The following is a 25023-nucleotide window of genomic DNA, read 5'->3' on the forward strand; positions in this document are numbered from 1 at the left end:
GCTTCTCCGGGAGAGGCTGTGCATCTGGAGTAGCTTAGACAGGAGGGAGGTTCCTTTGAAATGGCCGTGAGAGACTACCCGCTGAGGAGGACTGCTCACAAGTGGCTGCAAGCAGCCTCGTGTCTCCTGGTCCCCACTTGCCCAGCTGGAGCAAAGGCGGTAGGATGCTCATGACCCTCTGAGAGAGCTGCTACTCCTCAGGGGTCACAGGGAAGATGATTTCCTCCCAAGGGTGACCTATGTGCTTTTTGCTCTGCCTGAAATCTGGTAGACTGTCAAAAAGCCTGATGTGTCTTCCAGGCCCCTTTGAATGTGGCCTCCTCCACCCCAACCTTATCTGAGAGCCCCAGCTGGAAGAGGGGCACGTTTTTGGCAGCTTCTTTTCATCATGCGACATCTCAGATTTATTCTCTGTGCTGCAGTCATTTCACCTGCTAAACTAATTGTTCTCTTTTTTAAAATTTTCAATGGCACGTGGCTCAGTGCCTTATTGCCCAGGATAGTAGTTTAAATGAATTCTTGTCGAGTTCCACTCAGTCAGTCTCTATTCTCATGTGGCTGCTTGGACACTCCAGTCCCTTCCTCTGATGTTGTTAAAGAGAGGAGACTGAAAAATGGGGGTGAATGCTTCCTGTTCCCCTTACCCCTCAAAAAGCCCTCATCATATATGAAGTTCCTGGCCACTTGAACAGTTTAAGGTGGATACGATCACTTTCCCTAAGTCCTACTCTTTGAGAGCATATTGAAATGAGGAGTGTTGATCTAACTTCTTATATCGCTCAACAGGGAAAACACTCGGATTCCTTTATGCAAGCACAGCTGAGGATTTTATAGGCAGGTTGTCAGGGATATAAGCTTTTCCTGTTGGCAGTTAGGTTTGGGAGTCATGATTTGAACTGTGTTCTATCCAAGTCTGTGTGATAATGGTCTAAACCATCATGGGATCCTACCATCTGCTTCTAGTGGTTCAAAATAACTTAGCACACTTGGCAGAGAAGATGAGAGCTTAGCTAAGGAATCTGGATTTATACTGATAGTGTTCATTTCCATCAGATGAGAGGGAGTCATCTGGGGGCACTTTGGGAAGAAAGTTTGATTTTGTGACCATCTCGGAGCTCCACATCTTAGGTATATCACACTCAAACCACGAGAGAAACCAGCTACAAAAACCATGGGGGCTTCCCAGGTGGCATAGGGGTAAAGAATCTGCTTTCCAAGCAGGAGAGTGAAAGTGAAGTTGCTCAGTTGTGTCCTGCAACCCTATGGACTGTAGCCCACCAGGCTCCTCCGTCCATGGAATTTTCCAGGCAAGAGTACTGGAGTGGGTTTCCATTTCCTTCTGCAGGGTATCTTCCTGACCCAGGGATCGAACCTGGGTCTCCTGCATTGCAGGCAGACGCTTACCATCTGGGCCACAAACACTTGAAGGAGATGTGGGTTCAATCACTGGGTTGGGAAGATCGCTTGGAGAAGGAAATGCCAACCCACTCCAGTATTCTTGCCTGGGAAATCCCATGGACAGAGGAGCCTGGCAGGCTATAGCTCATGGAGTCACAGAGAGTCGGACACAACTTAGTGACTAGACAACAACAACAGCAACACTGTAAAGGCTCGGCTTCTCGGATACCTATTCAAATACATTAAGCCAACGGGATAAATACCTCGGTTTTATCAGATTTTGACAGTGTTCCCTCAGTGCACATGAGGAGCACTGGCATACTCTTAAAAGGGAAAAATAAGATGTCTCAGGTGGCACAGGTTCTGCTCCAGGGCCCATAGACGTCAGCGTGCAAGGAGTGTGGTGATTCTGAGTCATTCTTGAGGTCACTGGGGAAGATGTAGGCTGCCAAGTGTTTGCTGGGGTTTGGTAACTGGTCCACAGCTTGGTGCTCCAGCCCCTTGTCTGGAATGAACCAGATCCTGTTGTGGACTCCTGATGCTTGGCAGCCAAAGAAATGCTGACTCAAGGCCCTGGCCCTGCTATAGGGATGAGGTAGCTTAGGACTTTTCAGTTCTTTGAGGCTTATCTTGGTCTGTCACCTAAACCAGAGCCTCTGGAAGATGAGGAGAAAGGAGAAGACAAGGACCTTTACTTTTCTGCCCACCAGAACTGCCTATGTATTCAGCTTCCCTGCCCCTCAGTGTAGAATCAACTGCTCGGAAACATGTTAACTTTGCTCTGAAGTGCTCCTTCACCAGAATTTCATCTGGGTCATCCAGAACAGAGTGGAAATCTCTGCCTGCAACGAAGGTGCCCATGTGAGTGGAGCTGGGGTGGGGACACCACAGTATTGATGCTCAGCTATGCGGAGAGATTCCAGCTGCTAGGAATGATCTGGAAGAAAATGTGTTCTGGAGCTGAGAACAAATGAAATCTCTCAGAAAATAACAGTGAAGACGTTGGATTCCTAAGCATCTTGGTTTAAGATGTCAAGTCACTGTAAAATATAAAAGTGTTTTATAATCCTCTAATCTATACAGTGATCTGTACACTACTAATCTGGGAGTTAAAACAAACAAACAGTAAAACCTTTGGGAGCCGTACACATCTTTCCACTTAGTCATAGAGAGAGCTCCCAGGGGCTCCTGGCATGTTCACACCTTTGGCAAAATGGCTTCGTGCCTGCATGAAGAATAGAATCTGGGTGAAATCAAAGATGCAAATCAGCTGGAATCTTGTTCCAGCATTTTTAAAGGGACAATAGTTCTCAACTTTGGCCACATATTTGAATTAACTTGGGAGCTTTAAAAAAATACTGGTGTCTGGGTCCCAGCCCAGAGACTTAGGTTTAATTGGTCTTGGGGACGGCTTGGGCACTGGGGTTTTTAAAACTCCCCAGGTAATTCAAAGTGCAGCCATGGCTGAGCAGCAGGAGCTGATGAAGAAACAGTGGGAATATGTTTGCAGCTGGGGCAGGGGTTGGCGGGGGGCAGGGAATCAAATAGCTTTCTAACCATTACATTCTGAATTTATTTTGAATAAACAGATCTTTTCTTACTCTTTTGGAGTACCATGTAAGAGGCCACATTTTAAAAACTAAAACAAAGATGTGAACTTTTCAAAGGCGAACGAATTTCTTGTTGAATAGTCGGAAGTGGGCACTTTCGCTATTTCTGCAGAACTGCCTCATTGCATGCCTTCCCTGTAGTGAGTTCTCTGCTGGGATGAACGTGCTCCTCAGCATGGACCAGGGACGTGTGTGTGTGACTTTACAGCAGGAATTCAGGACCAAAGCCGATGGAGCATTTGCACAGATAACAAACTCTGCGTTTCTTCAGCACTGAAAAGAAAAACTGCTCTGCTTGAAGGACAAAGTCTCTAAAGTCATGTAGATTTCTCTCGGGTCTTGGGCTGTGTCACAGAGAGCTCCACACAGACCAGGAGTGGCTCAAGCTCTCTTCAGGCAGAAGGAACTAAGGGGTTAAATATATCAGTCAGTGCCCTCACTGTATTTTCCAGATATGTATATAATTATTTACTTAGGTAATTCTGTGTATGTTGGCTATAACTCTTTAGGAGCCACCAAACACCCTCAAATGAGCACAAGGGTGAAAAGAATCCAAACTCCTCTAAGTTTTGATGAGTAAGCTTTCACTAAGTAAAATTTGGAAGGCTTATTTCTCTATATATTTACTTCTCTTTATTTTTTCTACAGACTGACCCTGAGGCTTACATATATCATATGTATTTATATTTATACTTTCGCAGCATCTATTTCAGACCTTCTGAACTGGAACACTGCTTGGACTTTGCTGGTTAGAAGTATTACCTTTCTGTTCACTCATAACCATTTCATGGATCTCCCCAGTCCCAGGCATCTCTCTTCCCACTTTGTGCTCCCAGTCTCTGAGTCTCCTCTGTTCTCCCGAGGGCCTCTGAGTGGCCTTTCAGAAGAGCTACAGGTAACATGCTTCCATCTGTAACAGCAGGGCCTTTTCCTCCAGGAAACAGCAGTCTCTATCCTCTTTTTTTTCCCCCCTGACATTTTAAAACTGACACCTGAAGCCCTGCAGAGGTTAACAGATTTCCTCACACACTCTCAGCTTCAACAGCACTATTGTCCCTCACATCTTACAGAACATCAAAGCAAATTCCAAATGCATTGAAGAGATGAATATAACAAATGAAGCAAAAAAGAAACTACAGAAAGTAAAGCTATGTATTTTTCTGATTTCAGGAATATAAATAAACATATAAATGGAACAGAAGGAACCACAAAGCAAAAGATAAATTTAACTATATAAAGAGGGAACACTTCTGCATGTCAAGATAATACCTTAAAAATGAAAGAGTTGGAAAAATAACAAAACGCTGAAGAAAATATTTTAACACATGGTAAACATGATTAGAAAAAATGTGCAAATCATTAATAAAATGGATAACAGCCCAATAGAAAAATAAATAAAGGGGATGTAGAAAATTCACAAGAGCAATAAAATACTAATAGACACAAAAATTTTAACTTCACTAATACTTAAAGAATACAACTTAAAATAGTACTATTCATTATGAAGTTAGAAAAGATTTTAGAATATTACTGTTCTGCATTGCTGAGGTAAATTGTAATAACAAAATATTCATATTTCCTACTTTTCAGACCTCTACAACTAAGCTTGTATGAGGTAAGAAAATTGAACGGTTAATTATAAGAGATAAGGTTCTATGCTGCTGCTGCTGCTGCTAAGTCGCTTCAGTCGTGTCTGACTCTGTGCGACCCCAGAGACGGCAGCCCACCAGGCTCCGCCGTCCCTGGGATTCTCCAGGCAAGAACACTGGAGTGGGTTGCCATTTCCTCCTCCAATGCATGAAAGTGAAAAGTGAAAGTGAAGTCGCTCAGTCATGTCCGACTCTTCACGACCCCATGGACTGCAGCCTACCAGGCTCCTCTGTCCATGGGATTTTCCAGGCAAGAGTAGGAATGGTTAAAAAGCTGAGAGACTTGAAGCCTGAGGGCAGACATATTGGAAAATTGTTATAAGGATGACATAGATTTCTTAATTTTTCTAAAGCAAGGGTAGAAATGGAAAGAAAATGCGCTTTGGCCACAAGTAAGGAGGATCTTTCCTATAATCAGACTTGACTAGTTCTAAAGTGGGCCAACTCATTTTCAACTCAATTCATGAGATGAAGAGTCTCATCAAGCACAAACTGACAGGCTTTTTGTCAGGGATGCTATAGAAGTACTCTCAGTACTTTCAGAATTCCCCTTTCTAAAGTCATCTTTTAATAACAGCAGAACTTTCATAGAATGGTTTATTTCAAGAAGAGACTAAATGATCCCAGACAAATGAAGATAATGGAAACCTGCAGGGAGTACATTTGGTTGACCAGTGTTCAAAATTTCCACCAACTAATATCTGCAGTCTAGTACTTAAACACTTAGACATCATGAGTCTGCTGAGATGTATGGAGTAATGGCCCTTCAGTCTCAGAAAACAGGTCTTTATGTTTTGTTTCTGAGTGAGAATTCTAAAAGGTAAGGTTTTCCCCAAAGCTCCTTTTGCCATATCTGTCCACGTCCCAAAATAAATGTGATGCTTCCTGTTAACTGTGGTGGGTCCGGCAGTGGCCAGTTCAGCCCTTAGGACTTTTATTACTAGCCAAACTCTGAATTTGGAGATGAAGTATCTTAATGTGGTCTGTTCCAGCAGGGACATGAGGATATTTTTAACGTCTTAGCACCTGGGAGTTACTTCAGTATTTTCAGAACCACTATGTTTGGCTAACATCAAATGACACCTCTCTAAAGGCATGCAGTTAGATGCCAATGTTTTCCTTTGATACAGGATTTAATGAGGGTGAAATCAAAGCAAAAGTTATATCCCAGAGAGATGAAAAAAATAGCAGTATGTAGAAAAAGGAAAAAAGTATGTTCATTTCTTTGCAGAATAGGCAAAAAGATTCTTGGTTCATAATAGGAGGCTTGAAATTCTTTCAGTTAAAAATTATGGCAGCTGAAGGAGAGGCTCATGCAGGTATGAAATTTGATCATTTAATATGAAAATTATTAGCCTCAAAGCAGAAATATTCTGCACCTCTCTCATGGCACCACCCACAGTCTACTTCCTGTTAGTTTTTTGTTTCTAATAATAGAGCTGAACTTTAATCCCTTCCCCTCAAATGAACCTATTAAACAGCTCTTGAAGGTCAGGTGATGACGTGGCCTGGCATTAAGACAATCAAGAAATATCACATTAAACTTTACATTCAGACTTTCCCTCTAATTTGTCTACTTGGGTTTCCTTAGTTCTTATTAGTTATGGGACCACATTCATTAAGAATTTAGCCAGATTAGTTGCCACTGCAAGTTAGAGTGCTGAAGAGAAACAGTTTTGTGTGGCACAAGTAGGATCTCAATCAAGTTGATGAGTGGATGAGGATAGGTACCCTCATTTCCCTGGGAAGCCTCCTCTGACAGCTTCTTTCCCTCTGAGGAGGGGGTCCATTAGGTTTAGGGAGCTGGCTGTGTCTGTGTGCTCTGGGTCAGAATATAATGTGCTGAGAGTGATTTTTAGAGACCTCAAATCAAACCAACTTACAGTCACTCCTGGTATTCAGTAATCTTTGTTTGAGAAGAGCATAGAAGAAACAGAAGGGAATTCTTCCATCTAGTTGAGAAAAAAATAGTTTTCACTAAAATTTTGTGACTTGGAAATGGAATCTTAAAAACAGCTTAGAGAAGAACTTTTGATGAGGATCTGAAGTTAGGATTTTTGAAGAAAAGTTAATGAAACTGGGATGAGTTAGCCTAAAGGAGAGAAAACTGATGGCTCACCAAACACTTTTCTAATCAACTCATAATGTATCATGAATACATATTATATTCGTAATTCTAAGATGGAATGACCTCAGTGTCATGACAGAGATTGGCTATCAATGTATATGTATATATATTTGTATATTTATATACAAATATATATATTTGTAAATAGTGTATGTTTGCAATATCATTATAATTTTATACTACCTGACTTTTGGGGTAGTGCAGCATTGAATAAAGTACAGTTGACGCAGGAGAACTGGACACTAGGCACTTTCTAGCTCTATCAGTTACTAGCTGTGTCGCTCTTCAATAAGTCACTTAGGGCCCTAAAATTCCATTTCTTCAACCCTAAAATGCTTCTTGATGCTGTTTATTATCTATAAAGTCCCAGTCACAGGTACAGCTGGCCCCAGTGTTCTTATAAAATTAAATGTTCAGACAGGATTGAAACTGTGGGCACTCCTTTCCTAGGGGTCTTTAGACATAGGGCATCTTCTGGTCCAGATGTCCTAGTCACAGACAGGGGGCAGGGGAGTGAACCAGACCGCCACAAAATGTTAGCTCACCACAGGTTTCTTAGCATCAGTGTGTCAGAATAAAAGAGCCAGCGTGATGAAAGTTGTTTCCTTCTTTTCCAGTTTTTGGATCATTCTCCCTCCAAATGGAACTGAATATGACACATAGGGAAAAATGCTGGGATCTGACCAAACCTGCTCCTGGTTTGACTTTCCCCTACAAAGTGAGTCCTTCTGTTTTGTTTTGTTTTTTAATTAATTTACTTTTTAATTGAAGGATAATTGCTTTACAGAATTGTGTTGGTTTCTGCCAAACATCAACATGAATCAGCGATAGGTATACATATGTTCCCTCCCTCTTGAAATTCCCTCCCACCTCCCACCCCATCCTACTTCCCCTAGGTTGTTACAGAGTCCTGGTTTGAGTCCTCCTGTTTTTTGATACAACTTGCCTTCTTTGGCCCAACTTTATGTTGCCTTCCTGTTTGTTGAAAGACATTAGAGATATTTATGTCTTGGGAGAGATGATTCCCTAGAGGATGATGTTCATTGATTTGTGGTCACATGAGGCATTGGGCAGATTCCCTAGTGGATGGGAGAGCTGCACCAAAGTTGCTGTTAGACTCACCTAGAGGGGGAACTATTACCGTCTTAGGTGTGAATGGCTAGTCCTTCTTTCAGAAAGATGAGAAAGCAGTGAAAATGGCAGGGGAAGGACCTGCAGCTGGAGATTTTTTGGACAGGAACTGGTCTGGTATTACCACCACTTTCTCTTATAGCATCGTTTCTTTGTGTGGCCTTCTGATGGCTTGAAGAAGCTACTCTCCTGGTGACCGTAGAGACTGTAGGCTCCAAAAGTGAAGTGGGAGTTGAGGGGAGGGGATGGAAGAGAATAATAGAATCTTAGAGTTTGATGGGAAGCAGTAATCTTTCACCTCAACCTCCCACTGAGTAAGGAATCTTAAAGCACCCCTGAGATGGCCATGTTGCTCATTCTTTGATTAATAGTCTACCTCCTAAGGAAGCCTGTCCTGTCCCCAGTTAAACCAGGCAAGCCTTTGAAAAATGAGCTCATTTTGTGGTGAGCTCTTTCTCTTTTAAATTGTAGTCCCTGGTTTTCTGTCAGTTTAGAGGATCCTAGGCCAAATCTGTTTCCTTTCACTTAGAAGTCCTTTGAATATCCAAAGAAAGTCCTCACAAGTTACCTTATTTTTCTTGTCTAAATCAAATCTCCCCATTTTCTTCAGCCATCCCTGAAGAATATATACTCCAGACACAGAACACCCTTCTCTGATCCACATTGCAGTTTTCTAAGTTTCCCTGCTTCTATCCCATAGGGTACAGGGCACTCACTTTTTGTCTGGTCCCTCGAGTGAGAACAATCTCTTACCTAAAGAGTTGAGATTTGAGTGGTGGGTCTCTTGACTAGTTTGCTCACCGAGATGAGAAACAGGAACCTTCGCTGAGGACCTGGATGCCTGGACTAGGCCTTTTGAGTGGCCTCAGGCTGTTAACTATAAAATACCTGACGACCCAGTGCCCCAAGTTCACATGCCACTACCCTTTAAAGACCTGAACTATTTCCAGCCTTGATGGCAATTCCAAGAGAAGGAGAATTACCCCATGTTCTCTACTAATTGAAAAAGTTTGCCAGTATCTCCCTGCTCCTAAAGCCCCAGGCCAAAAGGCCCCACTGGTAGCCTGACTAGCACACTGATTTGCTTTATATCCTCTTTCTGGTTGCTACCGACAGGAGCAGCTACAGGTTCCCAGAGCTTTCCATCCCTGCTCTGAACTAACATGGCTTCAGGCGACAGCAGGAATTAGCAGGCCAAGAAGACAGAATCTGGCCCCAGAGGCTTATAAAACAGAGAAGGAGACACCAAAGGCTGAAGTCGCTTCCTAGCATTTTCTTTCATCCTTTCCTGCAGAGTTCACTGCACTGAAATGGCACCTTTCCTGTGAGATCCGCATCCCAGAACCACTGAGGGCTCCCGCTCTTACTAGCAGTTACTGAGCGGGACAGTGGGACGTGGGCACTGAGCGGGTACACGGCAGTCCCTGTCTGGCAGCCTGCAGTCAGAGATGGCGCAGCATGTTCTCTCAAGAATGAGAGAGGCATTAAGTGAGTAGTAGCTCACAGGAGGAGGAACCTGTTTGGAGGAGTGAAGGGCCCAAAGTTCCACAGTGAAGCAGTGGCAAGATTAGGGCTGGATTCCAGTTCTGTAGACTTTCAATTTCAAACTCTCTTTAATACAATATAGGTAAAATCATATGTGAGTGTCTGTGGGTATATATATATCTGTATGCATGGATGTGTGAAATTTTTATTTGTAGAAGACTTCATTTCACCCATATGCTCTAACTTGATTCTCACAATAACCTTGTCTGACAGGTGAGCAAGCTGAGGTCACACAGGTAAATGGTAGCAGCTGGATTTATAGCCAGACTTCCTGGTTCCAGCTCCCTCTTCTTCCAATTGCGTGACATTGCTATTTAATTTCAGTTGGTGTTACCAAATTCCTCTTCAGGACCCTTGTGGAATGAAATTCTCTTTTTCCTGTCCCTCTCTGACAATCTAATAAAGCCATTACATAGCTCCTCAACAATATGATGGCAAGGTGAGGTACAAGACAGTGTAACTGGGAATGCAGCATATCAGTAGCCACTGAGAGTCACTTCAGTCACTTTAAAGACAGAAGCAGGACAGAAGCCAGGATGTGGGCAGTTCAAACATCAGAGCTGTAATCCTGGAGGCAGGAATGTAGAGTTGGGCAAACAGGGTTAGAGGTTTGTGCCCTTGGGTGATGGAGAAACAAGCTCATAAAATGATGCTGCCTGCCACCATTTCTGCATGTTTCATGGTTTTGCACTGATGCAGGTCTTATCATTTCTTTTTATCATAATCTTAACAAATGTCTTATCCACATATTATCTTAAAAATCTAAGAAGATGCCACTTTTGAAGAACATCCTTAGAGCAGTTCTTCTTCTCTTCATCCCCAACTGGCTAGAGGTCTGAGGTGAGGAAAAGGAAGGCAGTGAGTATTTACTGAGCATTTACTATGTGTCACGAAATTTATATAGAAGAATTCATTTGCTCCTCTCCACAGAAAAAATTTCACAGCTCAAGAAACTGAGGCTCACAGAGATCAAGTAACTTGTCTCAGGACATACAGCTAGCATGTATGTCCTTGGTAGAGCAGGGATTGACCCCTTAGCCTGTTAGACTAAGGCCTTTGGTTAGTTTCTTCCATGCGGTACACGTGGTCTTCTGGACACAGGGCAGGCTCAGCTCCCAATCATCTTGGGTTCTAAAGGACCCTGAACTATCACAATCACTGTTTGGAGTCACCTCTCTGCTGGATGTGACTTTGCAGATCATGACTGAATGGCAGTGCAAAACTTAAGCACACAGGCCTCAGAAGATCAGACCAGGACGGGCACTTTAGAGCTGGAAGGGACTTCACCATATATATAATGAATTTTGCAGATGAGAAAACTGAGGCCTGAGGATTAGGACTAAAGGATTTGCCCAGGTTATTTAGTGAACCAGAACAGCGTCTTGGGCCTAGAATGAAGACCAGAAACTCAGCACGCCAATCGTGAACTACTGGGAAATGGAGAGAGGGGATGAAATACTCGAGAGTTCTGCTGGGATAGGTAAGCTTGAGAGTAATGGACATGCAGCCAGAAAAAAGAGCCAGTCTGTGAACCGAGACTGCAAATAACAAACGCAGGGTGGGCTAAAGAGACCCAGTAAGTGACTTCCCAGATTGTGTTTTGTTCCCATCGCATACAGTTGGAAACCAAATGCAAGCCACCAAGGTTGCAGTGAAATGGTGAACAATTACAGCGCAAATAGTTGTGGGCAGCTGTGGGAGTTCAAGCCACCTGCTCCAAGTTTACAGCTTTGTTAAACTTGGTAAACATTAAAAGTGGAATGGGAGCGCTCCCGGTCTGTACAGCACTCATGTCCTTCCTGGGAGGCCTCCCTCCAGGATGGGGTGGCCCAGAGCTGCCTTCTGTTGGTAGAGGTCAGTGCTGCCAGAGTCTCTAGATGAGACTGAGGGCAGTAGCGAGTGTCACAGAATCATATAATTACAGAGTTTGAAGAGACTACAGAGCTCCCAGAATAGATAAGGAAATAGTTCCAGAGAGGAGAAGTGCCCAGAGTTATAAAGTTGGGGCAGAACTGACTTTTATTTTTTCTTACAGTATTTTATTTCTTTCTCCAGGTTTTTATTCACATTTATTTTTTATTAAATTAAAAATTAATCCAAATTAATCCCAAATTAAATCTTTTGGTTAAATCCAAATTTTCAATTTATTAGAACTGACTCTTGATCTCTGAACTTCTGATTTTTGTCCAGTGCTCTGTCCTTTAGAGGTGCTCTACCTCACAAGGTTTGTAGATGTTGACAAATTGTTACGGTAGAATAGAACGCTCCCCTGGAAGGGACGTGGTTCTTAACTACCACGTTTCTGGTTGTTAGATGACTGGGGGCACTATTAGCATCTAGTGGGTAAGGACCAAGGATTCTAAATAGCTTGAAATGTGATCATCTGGCATAATGCAGAGTCCTCTAGTCCAGATACCAAGAATGCCCTTGTTGAGATATATTTAGTCCATCATTTGAGTTTATTGTTGGGGACCTCAAGCCTAGAGGGGCTGGGAAGGGCTTGTCTAGGGTGCTAAAGGGAGTAAGCCGTCCCTGAGTGAATGAATGAGCAGCAACCTTGGTGCTCTCAGCAAAGCGGCCATCCAACTCCCTCCACACCCAGTTCCTACTGCACTCCCTCCTAAGCTGTTTCTGGGCTGGCACTTACTTGGACTTCAGGCCCTCCTGTCCATAGGGCTGCAGCAGATACTGGTGCACGAGCTTGTCCCTGAGAGTCCCGGCCAGTTTGATTTTCTTTCTTGATCGGTGCAAGTTGATGATAAAAAGTGTAATGGACCCTCGCACATAGTTGTGGCTGGTATCCAGAGAGAGAGGGAAAGATGGAAAGTGGTCTGTTAGACGCTTCTAAATCATTTATGGGCTGCACAGAACAGGAGCACCCCAGGAAAGGGCATTTACTTCATGGTTCTTGGCCATCCTGGACTTTGAAAGACAGAAAGGCCTTCTTACTGTGGTTTCCTGCAAAGAAGATACCCACTTCCCACCATATGCCTTTTGTTTTTGCTTAAATATATTACAATGATTTTAGAAAACAAAGTATCTTTTTCTGAATATGGAAGGCTGACTGGGGAAAAAAAAGGCAAAATACAGAGAAACACAGAGAAGGAAAAGAAAAGTCCCCCATAATCCAAGTGTTTTAAGATATGATAACATTTTGGTTGACAACTTTCCAGTATTTTTAGTTTAATAATTTGACAAATATTTACTGAGTTCTTTGACACATACATATATATTTCTCAGTTTTTACATAATTGGGATCACATTGTTAGCATTTTTTTTTTTAAGTTCATGAACATCTTCAACATGCTGCCATGTTATTGTATTATATATTCTTCTACTTATACAAGAATGCTAAGTTCTTCATTCGTAGAAATTTATTTAACTAGCCTCCTCCTTTGGGGATATAGTTGTTTTTAATTTTTTTGCTATTATAAATTATGTGATGAAGGACTTTATTTACATAAACTTTTTGGACATCATGATTATTTCAGATAAAGTGCCGGAAGTTGTAAACACTAGGTCACAGGGGATGCAGTGCATGATTCCTCATCAAATCTGCTGCTTCATTCTCAGCGGGGCTCCTCCCTGTGGGAAGATTTTTTTGTCCCTGCTCTGTTGAGCCTAGAGTGATCACATGGCTGGTGTTGGTCAACGCAGTGTGGGTGGACATGTTAAAACCTCTGGGCCGAGGCTTTAGTAAGCAGTCCATATTTTGCCACGTCTCTTTCCCCTCTGCCAGAAGTCTGACAATGTTCTTGATTAAGGCTGCTCTATTGATCTGGAATGAGAATGATATGGAACAGAGCTACAGCTGAGCCGTGACAGATGAGTAGTGTGAAAGAGAAATACATTTTCTTAGTGAAAGCCATGGAGATTTGCAGTTCCTTCGTTATCACGGTATAACCTCGCCTATCCTGACTAATACATTTTGATAATACTGATATTATCTAGAAAGCTTGCATCAATTGGCTCTGATCACCTATGCGTGAGAGCACCCATTTCCACATATCCCTAAGAACATCAGATATTAATAATAACCTTTTAAAAGGTTACAGTTTAAGGTTTAAACTATCACTTCCCAAACCCAAGAGGTGATAATTGGATTTCAATGTTGTATTAATTTGTATTTTTAAAAAATTCACACTGAGGCACAGTATTTTTCTTATTGGCCTCTTTGCCATTTCATTTCTTCCTTTGTGAACTGACTGTTCATGCCCTTTACCTGTTTTTCTATTGATTTTTTAAAACTATTTATTTATTAAAGATAGTGATCCTTTGTTTTCAGGTATATTGCAAAATTTCCCCCAGTTTTCTTTGACTAATTCCGTCTGTTTACATTGTACTCTGATGTACAAAAATTAAAAACGTTTAGGTAGTCAAATTTATTAACCTTTTTGATTTCTACTTTTGCTGTTGTATCTACTCCATGATTATAAAACTATTCACTGTTTCGGAATCCTTCTAAACCAGTACAGGACATTCAGAAACCTGAGAGAACAACATGCTTGTACGCAACAGCCTTTAGCATTGTCAACAAGATTGCAATGATTTCCTTCTCTCTTGTAGGGAAAAGGACTTTGTTTCTAAGGGGTCCCTTAGGGCCCCCTCTGGATGGGTTAATGAGAGAAAGTAGAAAAAATGGCCTTATCCTGCCTTAAAAGGACGAGTTCCAAGAAACTCGAAGTCAACTGAGCCCAGAGGAAAATATCATCCTCTGCAGAAAGAGCACACCTCAGCCTCTGAGTCACTCATGTATGCCTCTAAAGGTGCTAATTAAGAGTTGAGTGACCAACAGCTGCTACTGCTGCTGCTAAGTCGCTTCAGTCGTGTCCGACTCTGTGCGACCCCATAGACGGCAGCCCATCTGGGATTCTCCAGGCAAGAACACTGGAATGGGTTGCCATTTCCTTCTCCAATGCATGAAAGTGAAAAGTGAAAGTGAAGTCGCTCAGTCATGTCCGACTCTTAGTGACACCATGGACTGCAGCCCACCAGGCTCCTCCGTCCATGGGAATTTTCCAGGCAAGAGTACTGGAGTGGGTTGCCATTGCCTTCTCCTGACCAACAGCAGGTTAACACAATAACTTAGATTTTAAAAAATACGGTTTCCAGGGCTCATTCCGTTATTTAATCCATTTGTGATTGTGTCTGAGACTTGATATTTTAAAAAAATCTCAGTATATTTGGCAGATGAGTTTGGTTTGGGAACTACTTGCCTAGGGTAATCTGTTAAGATTATGTGATTAATTCCCAGTGTATATCCTTTTGGCTGTGTGTCTGATGATTTTTCTCGCATCTGTAGGAGGGTACGTTATTGCATTCAAGGCTTTTTGGATGCCTGCACTGATATTCTGAAAAATTATTAAGTGATAAATTATTAAATGACCCTTCTATTTAGTCCTTTCTCCTCTGGTCCTTCTTCTCAAACCCCTGAAGCATGTGAACCAACTTTTGGAGCTAAATTAGTTCAATCAGAAGACAATGCCAATTTATTTTGAGTGGACTTGTGTCATCAGAGATCTGAAGAAAGATGCTGCTAGGTGATGTCAGCATTTACCATTATTGAAAGTGAAAGTCACATTGTATCCAACTCTTTGGGACCCCATGGACTACACAGTCCATGGAATTCTCCAGGCCAGAATACTGGAGTGGGTAGCCTTTCCCTTCTCCAGGGGATCTTCCCAACCCAGGAATCAAACCCAGGTCTCCCACATTGCAGGCAGATTCTTTACCAGCTGAGCCACGAGGGAAGCCCAAGAACACTGGAGTGCGTAGCCTATCCCTTCGCCAGCGGATCTTCCTGACCCAGGAATTGAACCAGGGTCTCCTGAATTGCAGGTGGGTTCTTTACCAACTGAACTATCAGGGAAGCCGGTACCATCATCATTAAAAAAACACCAACTATTTCCATTGGTGGGCTTTAAGTTGTGTGCAAAACTGAAGAAGACACCATTAACTACAGGTACTCTAGGCTTCAAAGTGTGAGCAAAAATAGGCAAGCGAGGGTACCAATTTTCACAGACTGTGGTAAACTCTTCTGCTAACTATCATCAGACAGCCTTCTCAAAGGCCAGCAGCCCAGGAGGAGAGAGCTGCGTGCTTGCGTTTATGAGTTTCTCCTCTGCAGAGTTAGGGCAGAATGAGCCTTTGGAGACCGCAGAGGAGAAGGGCAGGATGTGGGGAAGTGGTGGGTGGGAGGGAGACCTGAAATCACAGCATTGCTTCAGGGAAAGCTATCTTTTCAAGCTGCTTGGCAGTGGTCTGATTTCCATTTCCATAGTTCCCTGGGGGAGACAAACCAGCACTGAAAGCCAGCTCAGACACCAACTTGCGGAGGCTCCCATAGGGCTCATGGAGCCTCCTCAGGGAGGGCCTGACACTGAAGACCCCCCTGTCAGTCCTTTTTGCTGCTTGGCTGGTGGGCAAGGACGTTAAGCAGAGGCCTTTTGGCTGTGAAGACACATTCTTGGCTGGGGAATGCAGCACCAACCTGAAAGTACTATGTTGAGAATCCAGATTCCTGAAGAATGTCCATTCTCTGCCGACAGAAAAATAATCTTGAAGGAGTGTCTGCTCGCTAAGACAATGGGGTCTTATCGAAGGTGTGGCCTGGAAGCAACTGCTGACCTTCTGATGTCGTCAAGTCCAGGTGGCTTTTGGTTCTCCTAGTTAATGCCCCTTTCTATCTGGTAGAACATCTATCTTGCTCCATTGTCTCACTCACAGTGAGACTTTTTCACTAGCAGAAAAGGCCTGTATCTGGAGTTCATCTTTCCGGCTGTTCTTTTGCGGCCTGACATCTCTGTGTTGCCATGGGAGGAGGAGGAAGTGAGTCAGGATGGGGGCTGGAATTGGAATGTCATGGATATAAGAGGTGAGGGGTGTCGTACTGGGAGGTGCCTCTTGACTTATAGACGAAAAACAGTCCCTATTCTAGAAATACTTCCAGTGAAGCTGGGAGACTAGGAAAGGGAAGGGAGGATGATGCTTTGAAATCCATGTCCATTTCCAGTGAAAGTCTACGTATTTGAAAACTGGGTTGGTCCATTTTCTCCAAATCTAATTCAAAGTTTTTGGGTTCGGTAACAGTCAGGCCATGTTTTGCCAAACATCTTTTTCCCAATTTCAAAGCCCCTGTGTATTTTAAGGGAAATTTAATCCACATGTTTTTGATTCATTTACACTTAACTCATCAAAATATTGTTTTGTAAGAGCCATTTGATGTCCAAGAAGCCTCAGGAACCTTTTTATGAGTCTTTAAAAAAACTTCTTCTGAAAAACAGGAAGTTGTGCTTTGCCAACAATAAACAGACTTGAACCCCAAAAGACTCAATTTTTCTTCAGTGTCCACCAGGCTCCAACTGGTTCTAAACTTGGCTGAGGATCTCAGCTCCTCCCCAGATACATACATTGTGTTAGCAGAATGGTTTATAAAAAGACTGTTTCCTAGTCAAACCTGTTTGTTCTCTGAATAAGAAGCCTTAGGGTGAGAACTGCTGTGCTGCCAGGTCCTAATTTGTTGGCTCTAGAACAGAAAGCAGAAAAGCACCTGCTAGTGTGGCTATGAGTATCTGACTCAGTTATCCTAAATCAGTCATAAAAGACAGTGCTTTACTAGGTCAGAAACGACCCACAATGTACGAGATGCCATGAGAAGCAGTGAGGTATTCAAGCAGAGGTTCATGACTGTCAGGGAGACTATTAAGGGAATTTCTATGTTATACAGGACAACAGGCCAAAGATCTCTAAGGGTTCTTTCCAAATATAAAATTCTTTATATTATTAATGTTGCTATTTGTATATACATGTGATACTGTAGAACCTTTAGAATTTAATACGATTACACTAATGCAAATAATTGGCAAGAGGCTTGGCACATAGCAAATGTTCAACATATACTTTAGTGCAGGAGCTATTTTAAAAGACCTTTTTTTGGGTTATACTATCAATAAACTTATACTTTCTCATCAATCCCCTGTTTTGACCAAGGATATGTACTTTTTGACTGGTCAAGACTGAACAGCATGAAGCTAACATGCCCACTCTGGGATGTTTTTGTGACCTTGGTCTCTTTGGCTACAAATAAACCAAGTGGATCAGGAGTGCTTCCTGATACTACTGTGGAGGGTGAGGGGGCTCAGATAGGGAACATGGCTTCCTGCAGAGAAGGGCAGAGACATTTCATCCTTGTGCGCATCTGTCTACGGTACTGGACACCCGCTGACATGGAGGAGATCTGCAGACTCAGCCAGCTCATCCTTAGCTAGTGCAGTGTGTCTACTGGGGGCTTTCTTCTCTAATAAGAACAAAAAGACCTTCACCCCAGTAATCTAAGGTCATCGGTGACACAGATTAGTAAAGTTGTTTCTTTTGTTTTTCTTTTTTAATAGGGAGGAGGGATGGAACTGGCAGAAGCACAGTTTCCCCCGAGAGATTCTGGAATGACTTCCCATAGAAAGTACAGGAGATCTGGTGATGGAGAAAGGATATTGAATACAATGAATGATTTTATGCTGGTGAATGCAAAATTCTTAAGCACTCCACCAAATCCCTTTCTTCTGGCCAATGTGGTGACCGCAAAGGGAAAGAGAGCTAGAAGTATAAAGCATCAGCGATGCCCTGATGGCCTGTTTCTGCATTCATTCATAAAACATTCACTGACACCTTCCTCAGACCAGTCACTCTGTGGGACGCCAATAATACAAAAATGCATGAAGCACTGGCCCTGAGTGCATGGTATATTCAGAATATCAGTGACAACTTCCCACAAGAATGTCAAAGAGCATCAGGATGAACACTGGGATGAAGCCAAGTGAGGAGACCTCTCTGAGGACCCCCGAAATTCTGCTAAGCCCATGGCTTGGCTACTGACATTTTCTCCTGAGTCCGCAGAGCCATAGTATAAAGGGCACTGACTGATATGCTTCCCAAAAGAGACAAAAGGTACCAAGAGAACTTGTCCTCTCTTGAAGCTGGGAGTCCACTTTTTGGGTGGTTACCTCAAGGCCAGGGTGGAGACAAGGAACACAATGTTTCCTTGTATGTTGATCAGATAACTCCAACCAAGGCCATAAAGCAGTCACTCTCTGTCAGCTATTGGATTGAGCTTCCTGTTGAGCAAAAGGGACGTTGAAAGCCTCTGGCCTCTGCCCAATCCAGCCTCCTCTCATCCACAATAGGCACTTGTATCTGTAGACAAGACAACTGGCCCCTGGCCCCCTTGTGCTCAGAGTGATTCTTTGAAAAATCTTATCAGGATAAATTAATTGGCATGGCTTCTCTGTCATCAGGGAAGGGAAGGGGTATCTGTTGTAACCTGACCGCGGGGACTCTTTGTGCTCACCACTGCCGGTGATCGGCCCTGATAGGCTCACTGGAATGAAGGTCTGGCTGGAGGCACTTGCTTCCTTCTTCCTCACTCCCAGTCCACACAAGGTTTCTCTGCCTTAAGAGAAAGGGTTCTTATTTCCAGGGCTGCCTACTCTGCTCCTTAAATTGGAAGCGATGTAAGAAAGCCATATTTGGTCAGGTGGGTTTTGCTTCAGGCTCTGTTTTAAGTTTCTACCTTATGATCCTCATGTTTTAAAATATTTTATCTGCTAAACTTTATGTACTAATTATGTTTCCTACTTCTTAAAAGACAACCCCAATAACCTCAGCTTCAGATGAAAAAGAGGATAACCATCCCCGTTACTGTGCTGATCATTCAAGGTTTGGCTCCCTAAAAAAAGGAAGCCTAGATTTATTTTATTTAACCGTCTAACCTTTAAAATAGCTGAAATGGTTTTCAAAATACTGAAATGGCTGTAAAGCTGACATGTCTAGCTTTGGGCACTCCCAGCTTGGGATGTACTGGTACATGGTTAGGTTTCTAGTGGTATAGCTCTCCAACATGCATCTTAGAAAACTAGGCTTATTTCCTCTAGCTCTGCTGGTATATCTTAGGAACAGATTTTAGATCTCTACTTTTGGTTCAGGCGTAGGCACACAAATAAGCCTCCTGGGCATTACATCAACTGGCTGAGAGAAAATGCTCAATAAAAATTTGTTGGATGAAGAAGTAAATAAAAATGGCATGTATCTTTATGAACATTTTATGAATAATTCCTCTAAGTGTGAGAAAGGGGTTTTACTTGGAGACAAAACTGTTTATCAGAAATCATTTGAAACTTGCAAAGAGTGGGTCTAGTGAAATCAGAAGCAGTTTTCAGTGTCCTGAAGGGGTCCAGTGTAGTACAAAGTTCTCAGACCGGCCTAAAAATTCTCAGGGGTGGTCTCTGTGCCGTCTCTCTGAACACTTACTTGTGGTGGTTCGTGCAGTGAGCATAAATCCTTAGTTTGTCCCGGATCACTCGGCCTGGCCGGGGCTTCCGCTGGAGCCCAGCAACATGCACGGCCAGGACTTTGGGGCCGATCAGGCGCTTGTAAAGGAGAGAGAGCCAGTAGTCCTGAAGGGAACAGAGAAACAGAGTCAGAGAGCGACATATACTCAGGTGTTCTGAGTAAACATGCAAACACAAAGGCCAGAAAGCACTTCATACCAGGAGTACAGGGAATCAGGACAGGAAGGCTCTAACCCTGTAAGCAAGGTCAGCACAACGAAGCACTCGGCTTCAGTTCATATGAAATGGGCACTATCTAAAGAGGCCTTTGGAACCGACCAAATGAGGAAATGCCCATGGGGCAAACCCAGAGTGGCACACAAAGCAAATGAATCAGTTTTTCACATATAAAAGAACAACCAGCTAGGGCCTTGAATTTTCAACTTTCTTTCCCTATGACTTTTACCTTTGGCACAGACGATAAAGAATCTGCCTGCCACGCAGGAGACCTGGGTTTGATTCCTGGATCGGGAAGATCCCCTAGAGAAGGGAATGGCAACCCACTCCAGTATTCCTGCCTAGAGAATCCCATGGACAGAGGAGCCTGATGGGCTACAGTCCATGGGGTCACAAAGAGTCAGACAAGACTACTGAGCAACTAACACACAAATGTTACTTTCATACTGGTTTATGACTTCTGTTTAATTATAGAATGTAAGGTTTCCAATCTTTTAGGATTGTCACCAATATGAGAATCCAAAATGTCATCTTCCAAATATTGTCACTAAAGACGTTTCTGTGGTGGGAGGAGGATGAAGCTCCATCAGACAGGAGACCAGAGTCCTGAAGTGAAGCGAAGTGAAAGTCGCTCAGTCATATCCGACTCTTTGCGATCCCATGGACTATACAGTCCATGGAGTTCTCCAGGCCAGAATACTGGAGTGGGTAGCCTTTCCCTTCTCCAGGGGATCTTCCCAATCCAGGGATCGAACCCAGGTCTCCCACATTGCAGGTGGATTCTTTACCAGCTGAGCCACAAGGGAAGCCCAAGAATACTGGAGTGGGTAGCTTATCCCTTCTCCAGGGGATCTTCCTGACCCAGGAATTGAACTGGGGTCTCCTGCACTGCAGGTGGATTCTTTACCAACTGAGCTATCAGGAAAGCCCAGAGTCCTAATTCCAGAGTCAAAAATGCAACCAGAAGAATGCAAACCATGGTGCTAATTCTTGGTCATCCTAAATAAATCTAAACTAAAAAGTTTAGTTCTTTTAACCACTCCAGGGTCCATTTGTAACTGATTAATAAATACTGAATCTGCAATCCACACATGTATTTGAACTTACAAAAGCCTATTTACTGCCACCTTAATTTCTACTGTTGCTATTATCATGTTTTATTGTTATATTTGACACACAACATATTTTGTATTTGTTTTGTATTTGCTTTTAAATCCTACTATGGGGTAATGACTTAAGTGTTTATAACTCATCACATAAACAGGGCCTCCTAGTTTGTTTAGGAGCTTCCTCCTTCCCCGCCAATTCTGGAGTTCAGTGGACATCCTATTGAGTGCAGGCATGCTATTCAAGATCTTAAAGACATCAACTTTGTTTTCTGAGCCTTCATCTTTTCAGTCAGAGCCTCTTAATAATCTCCCCCCCTCCAACTTTTGTAGTCATTTATAACATCAGGTGCTTCAAAAGTTCTAGTGAACTGCATAAATCTGAATAAAGTCTCAAAGCTCCTTTGTCACCAGAATAGCTCCAGATTTTCCCTGAGCACTAACCCCTGACCAAATATTTACCTTATTTAACTTTAAGTGCCCTTAGGATGGCAGTTAGATATGGTTTCCTTATATTTAAAATGGCAAATACGTCATCATTGTCAATCATGCAGATGAAAAGAAAAGCTCATTGGTCCAATTTGCTCTTACTTGACTATAATTTGGTTTGAAGCAACCTCTGTGAAGTTATTATCATAGTCACAATATTTCCAATGGGATGTCTATGTTTTTCTCAATGATTTGTAACACAACTTTAAATATTAGTGGAAGAATCCTTTGGAATATTTATAAAACAAATATTCTGTACAAGTTTGTAGTTTGCTTTTTATCGCTTTTTATGATGTTTATGACATGGAGAATTAAAACAAATTATAGAAAAACATATCAATCTTTTTCTTTTGATTTTTTCCTTTTCTTTTATTCTTAGAAAGTCCTTCCTCACACAAGGATCAGATCAATCTTCACTGACACTTTTTCTAGTTCTTTTTATTTTACCATTTAAAAATTTAACCTTTTAACTCACTGAGAAAATACTTTGGTGCATGGTAATGACTCTATTGGGTTTCCCTGGTGGCTCAGAGGTTAAAGCATCTGCCTGCAATGTGGGAGACCTGGGTTCGATCCCTGGGTTGGGAAGATCCCCTGTAGAAGGAAATGGCAACCCACTCCAGTATTCTTGCCTGGAGAATCCCATGGATGTAGGAACCTGGTAGGCTACAGTGCATGGGGTTGCAAAGAGTTGGGCGTGACTATTATTGACTAAATAATTTACTAGTTGTAGCATCATATAGTAAATAATCTATCCCTAAACTCACCTTTACCACAAACTAAATTTTATATGCATGAAATATGTATGTGTATTATATAATATACATTACCATATTTGTTATAATATGCCATATATACTATATTTTAATATATATTATAGATACATTATGCTATATGCTGCTGCTGCTGAGTTGCTTCAGACTCAGTGTGACCCCATAGATGGCAGCCCAACAGGCTCCCCCGTCCCTGGGATTCTCCAGGCAAGAACACTGGAGTGGGTTGCCATTTCCTCCTCCAATGCATGAAAATGAAAAGTGAAAGTGAAGTCGCTCAGTTGTGTCCGACTCTTCATGACCCCTGATTATTACACTGTTATAATATTGCATATAATAGTATATATATAGTATATACAGATATATATACTGATACATGATACACATACTAATATACAATACATTATGATATATAATATAAATGATACAAATATAATATGTGTATTATATAACACATTATAAAATCTCATGCTATATAGAATACATATATAAATATATATAAGGACTTCCCAGGTCTCAGGGGTAAAGAATCCACCTGCCAATGCAGGAAATGCAGGAGATGCGGTTTGATCCCTGGGTTGGGAAGATCCCTTGGGGGAAGAAATGGCAACTGACTTCAGTATTCTTGCCTGGAAAATCCCATGGGCAGAGGAGCCTGACTGGCTATAGTTCATGGGGTTGCAAAGAGTCAGACACGACTGAGTGACTGAGCACACACACACAAATATATACATAAATACATGCAGATATATTTTATGATATGTATATCATGATACATATATTGATGAGAACTATTATATATATTATATAATAAATCCATTTTACATGGATTTTTCTATTTTTTCTTCCACTGAACTCTCCATTTAAAAAATATCAGTTTCATATCATTTTCATAATAATTAGCATTTTAATCTGCAGATTCAAGTTTACTGCATTATAATTTTTCCTTTTCTTTCAAACGTTCCTTAAGTAAATTCTGAAAGTTTTTTGTTTGTAGTGGTTATTGTTGCAGAGAAGTTTGAAGTGAACACAAATTTTATTCTGTGTTTGGTTAGCCTCCTTGTTTTCTATCTCTTGTGTCCCGTCAGGATGCTTATAGGAGTCACGTTTTATTCTTGACATTGGAACTTTTACCAGGAATGTGCCAATGTGAGTTTCTGCATTAATTTGCCTGTATTTGGGGACTACTTTTAATTGGAAAGACAAGACCTTTCTTCAATCTGTGAGAATTTTCTTTAAATAAAGCTTCAAATTCTTATGTATCTGCTTTCCATATACAAGAGCATATATGTAACTTAATGACAATTCTGAAGCACATGAGAACCCATCACCCTTCTTAAAAGCTACCAGAATACCCACACTCTTGCATCTAGTTATGTGAGTCTTCCTTTTCTCATTTTTGTTTTTTGCTGTCTTGCCTCATAGTTTAATCTCTCTATTTGCACCTGAGCAATATATTATTTAATTTGTTAGTTTTGTAAAAATGGTATCACATGATATGTGATTTTCTGTGACTTACTTTTGTGATGTAACATTAGGCCCTGATTCATTCAGGTAGTACCCATACTAAGAGTTTGTGCACGCTAAGTAGCTTCCGTGGTGTCCAACTCTTTGTGACCCTATGGACAATATCCCAACAGGCTCCTCTGTCCATGGGATTCTCCAGGCAAGAATACTGGAGTGAGTTGCCATGCCCTCCTCCAGGGGGTCTTGCCCACGCAGGGATCAATCTTGTGCTTCTTATGTCTCCTGCATCGGTAGGCAGATTCTTCACCACTAGCATCACCCGGGAAGCCCACTTAGTATTCCTTTTCAATATTGTATGATACTCCACTATGTAAAAATACTACAGTTTATTTATCCATTCTTCCAATAGATATTTGAGTTGTGTTCTGCCTTTTCTATTTGAACATTATTGTTTCTGTTTCCAAAAGACCCAGGTGAAGAAATCTGGAGAAGCTTTACTTACTCCAACTGTGCTTGTAAAGCAGCAGCAGCCTCATCACCTGGGTGCTTCTTAGAAATGAAATCCATGGACTTTATCATGGATGTACCGAATCAGAATGTCCAGGGGTGAGGCCCCCAAGTTGTGTAGCCTTCTAGGTGATTCAGATGCTTGATAAGGTTAGAGAAGCACTGTTCTACAGTACAAACCGAAGAGAGGAATTGCTGGATTACATGCAGGTATACAAATATTCAGGCTTACAGGATAATGCCAAGTTATTTTCCAAAGTGATTCCAATTATTCCAACTTACACGTCCTCCAGCAGTGTCTGTGTGAGTTCCCTGTGATCCACAGCCTTGCTAACACCTGTTATTTTCAGACCTTTAATTTTTACCAATCCAGTGGGCATAAAATATCCATTTCTTTTTGTATGTTGTTTAAGAAATCCTTATTCATGTCTAGTTCATAAAGATATTTTACGTTTTCTTTTAAAACTTTTAGAGTTTCTTCTTTCATAGTGAAGTCTTTAATCAGTCTAGATTCCCGGGGGGAATCTAGGATTTGGGCTGGTAAGTCAGTTGATAGTAGGTTAAAAGCCAAAGTGAACATCAAATTTGCACCTTTTCTTAGCTCTCTGCACTGTTTGCAGACTTCTTTCTCACCCTCATTCTACTCTCAGGTCCCTATCTA

General features: G+C 42.0%; 1 protein-coding gene across 1 annotated transcript in view; it reads right to left on the minus strand.

Moving 5' to 3' along the window:
- The window catches only part of HPSE2 (heparanase 2 (inactive)), a gene marked incomplete at its 5' end in the record, with an annotated part of 275793 nt that overhangs the window by 9943 nt on the left and 240827 nt on the right, over nt 1–25023 (minus strand). Inside the window, 2 exons of the mRNA XM_010833116.1 lie at nt 12109–12255; nt 19764–19909. Of these exons, the coding sequence (XP_010831418.1) occupies nt 12109–12255; nt 19764–19909 (293 nt within the window). The remainder of the gene's footprint in view (nt 1–12108; nt 12256–19763; nt 19910–25023) is intronic.

Source organism: Bison bison, unplaced genomic scaffold, assembly GCF_000754665.1.
Source record: "Bison bison bison isolate TAMUID 2011002044 unplaced genomic scaffold, Bison_UMD1.0 scf7180017862979, whole genome shotgun sequence".
In the NCBI taxonomy this organism is placed as follows: domain Eukaryota; kingdom Metazoa; phylum Chordata; class Mammalia; order Artiodactyla; family Bovidae; genus Bison; species Bison bison.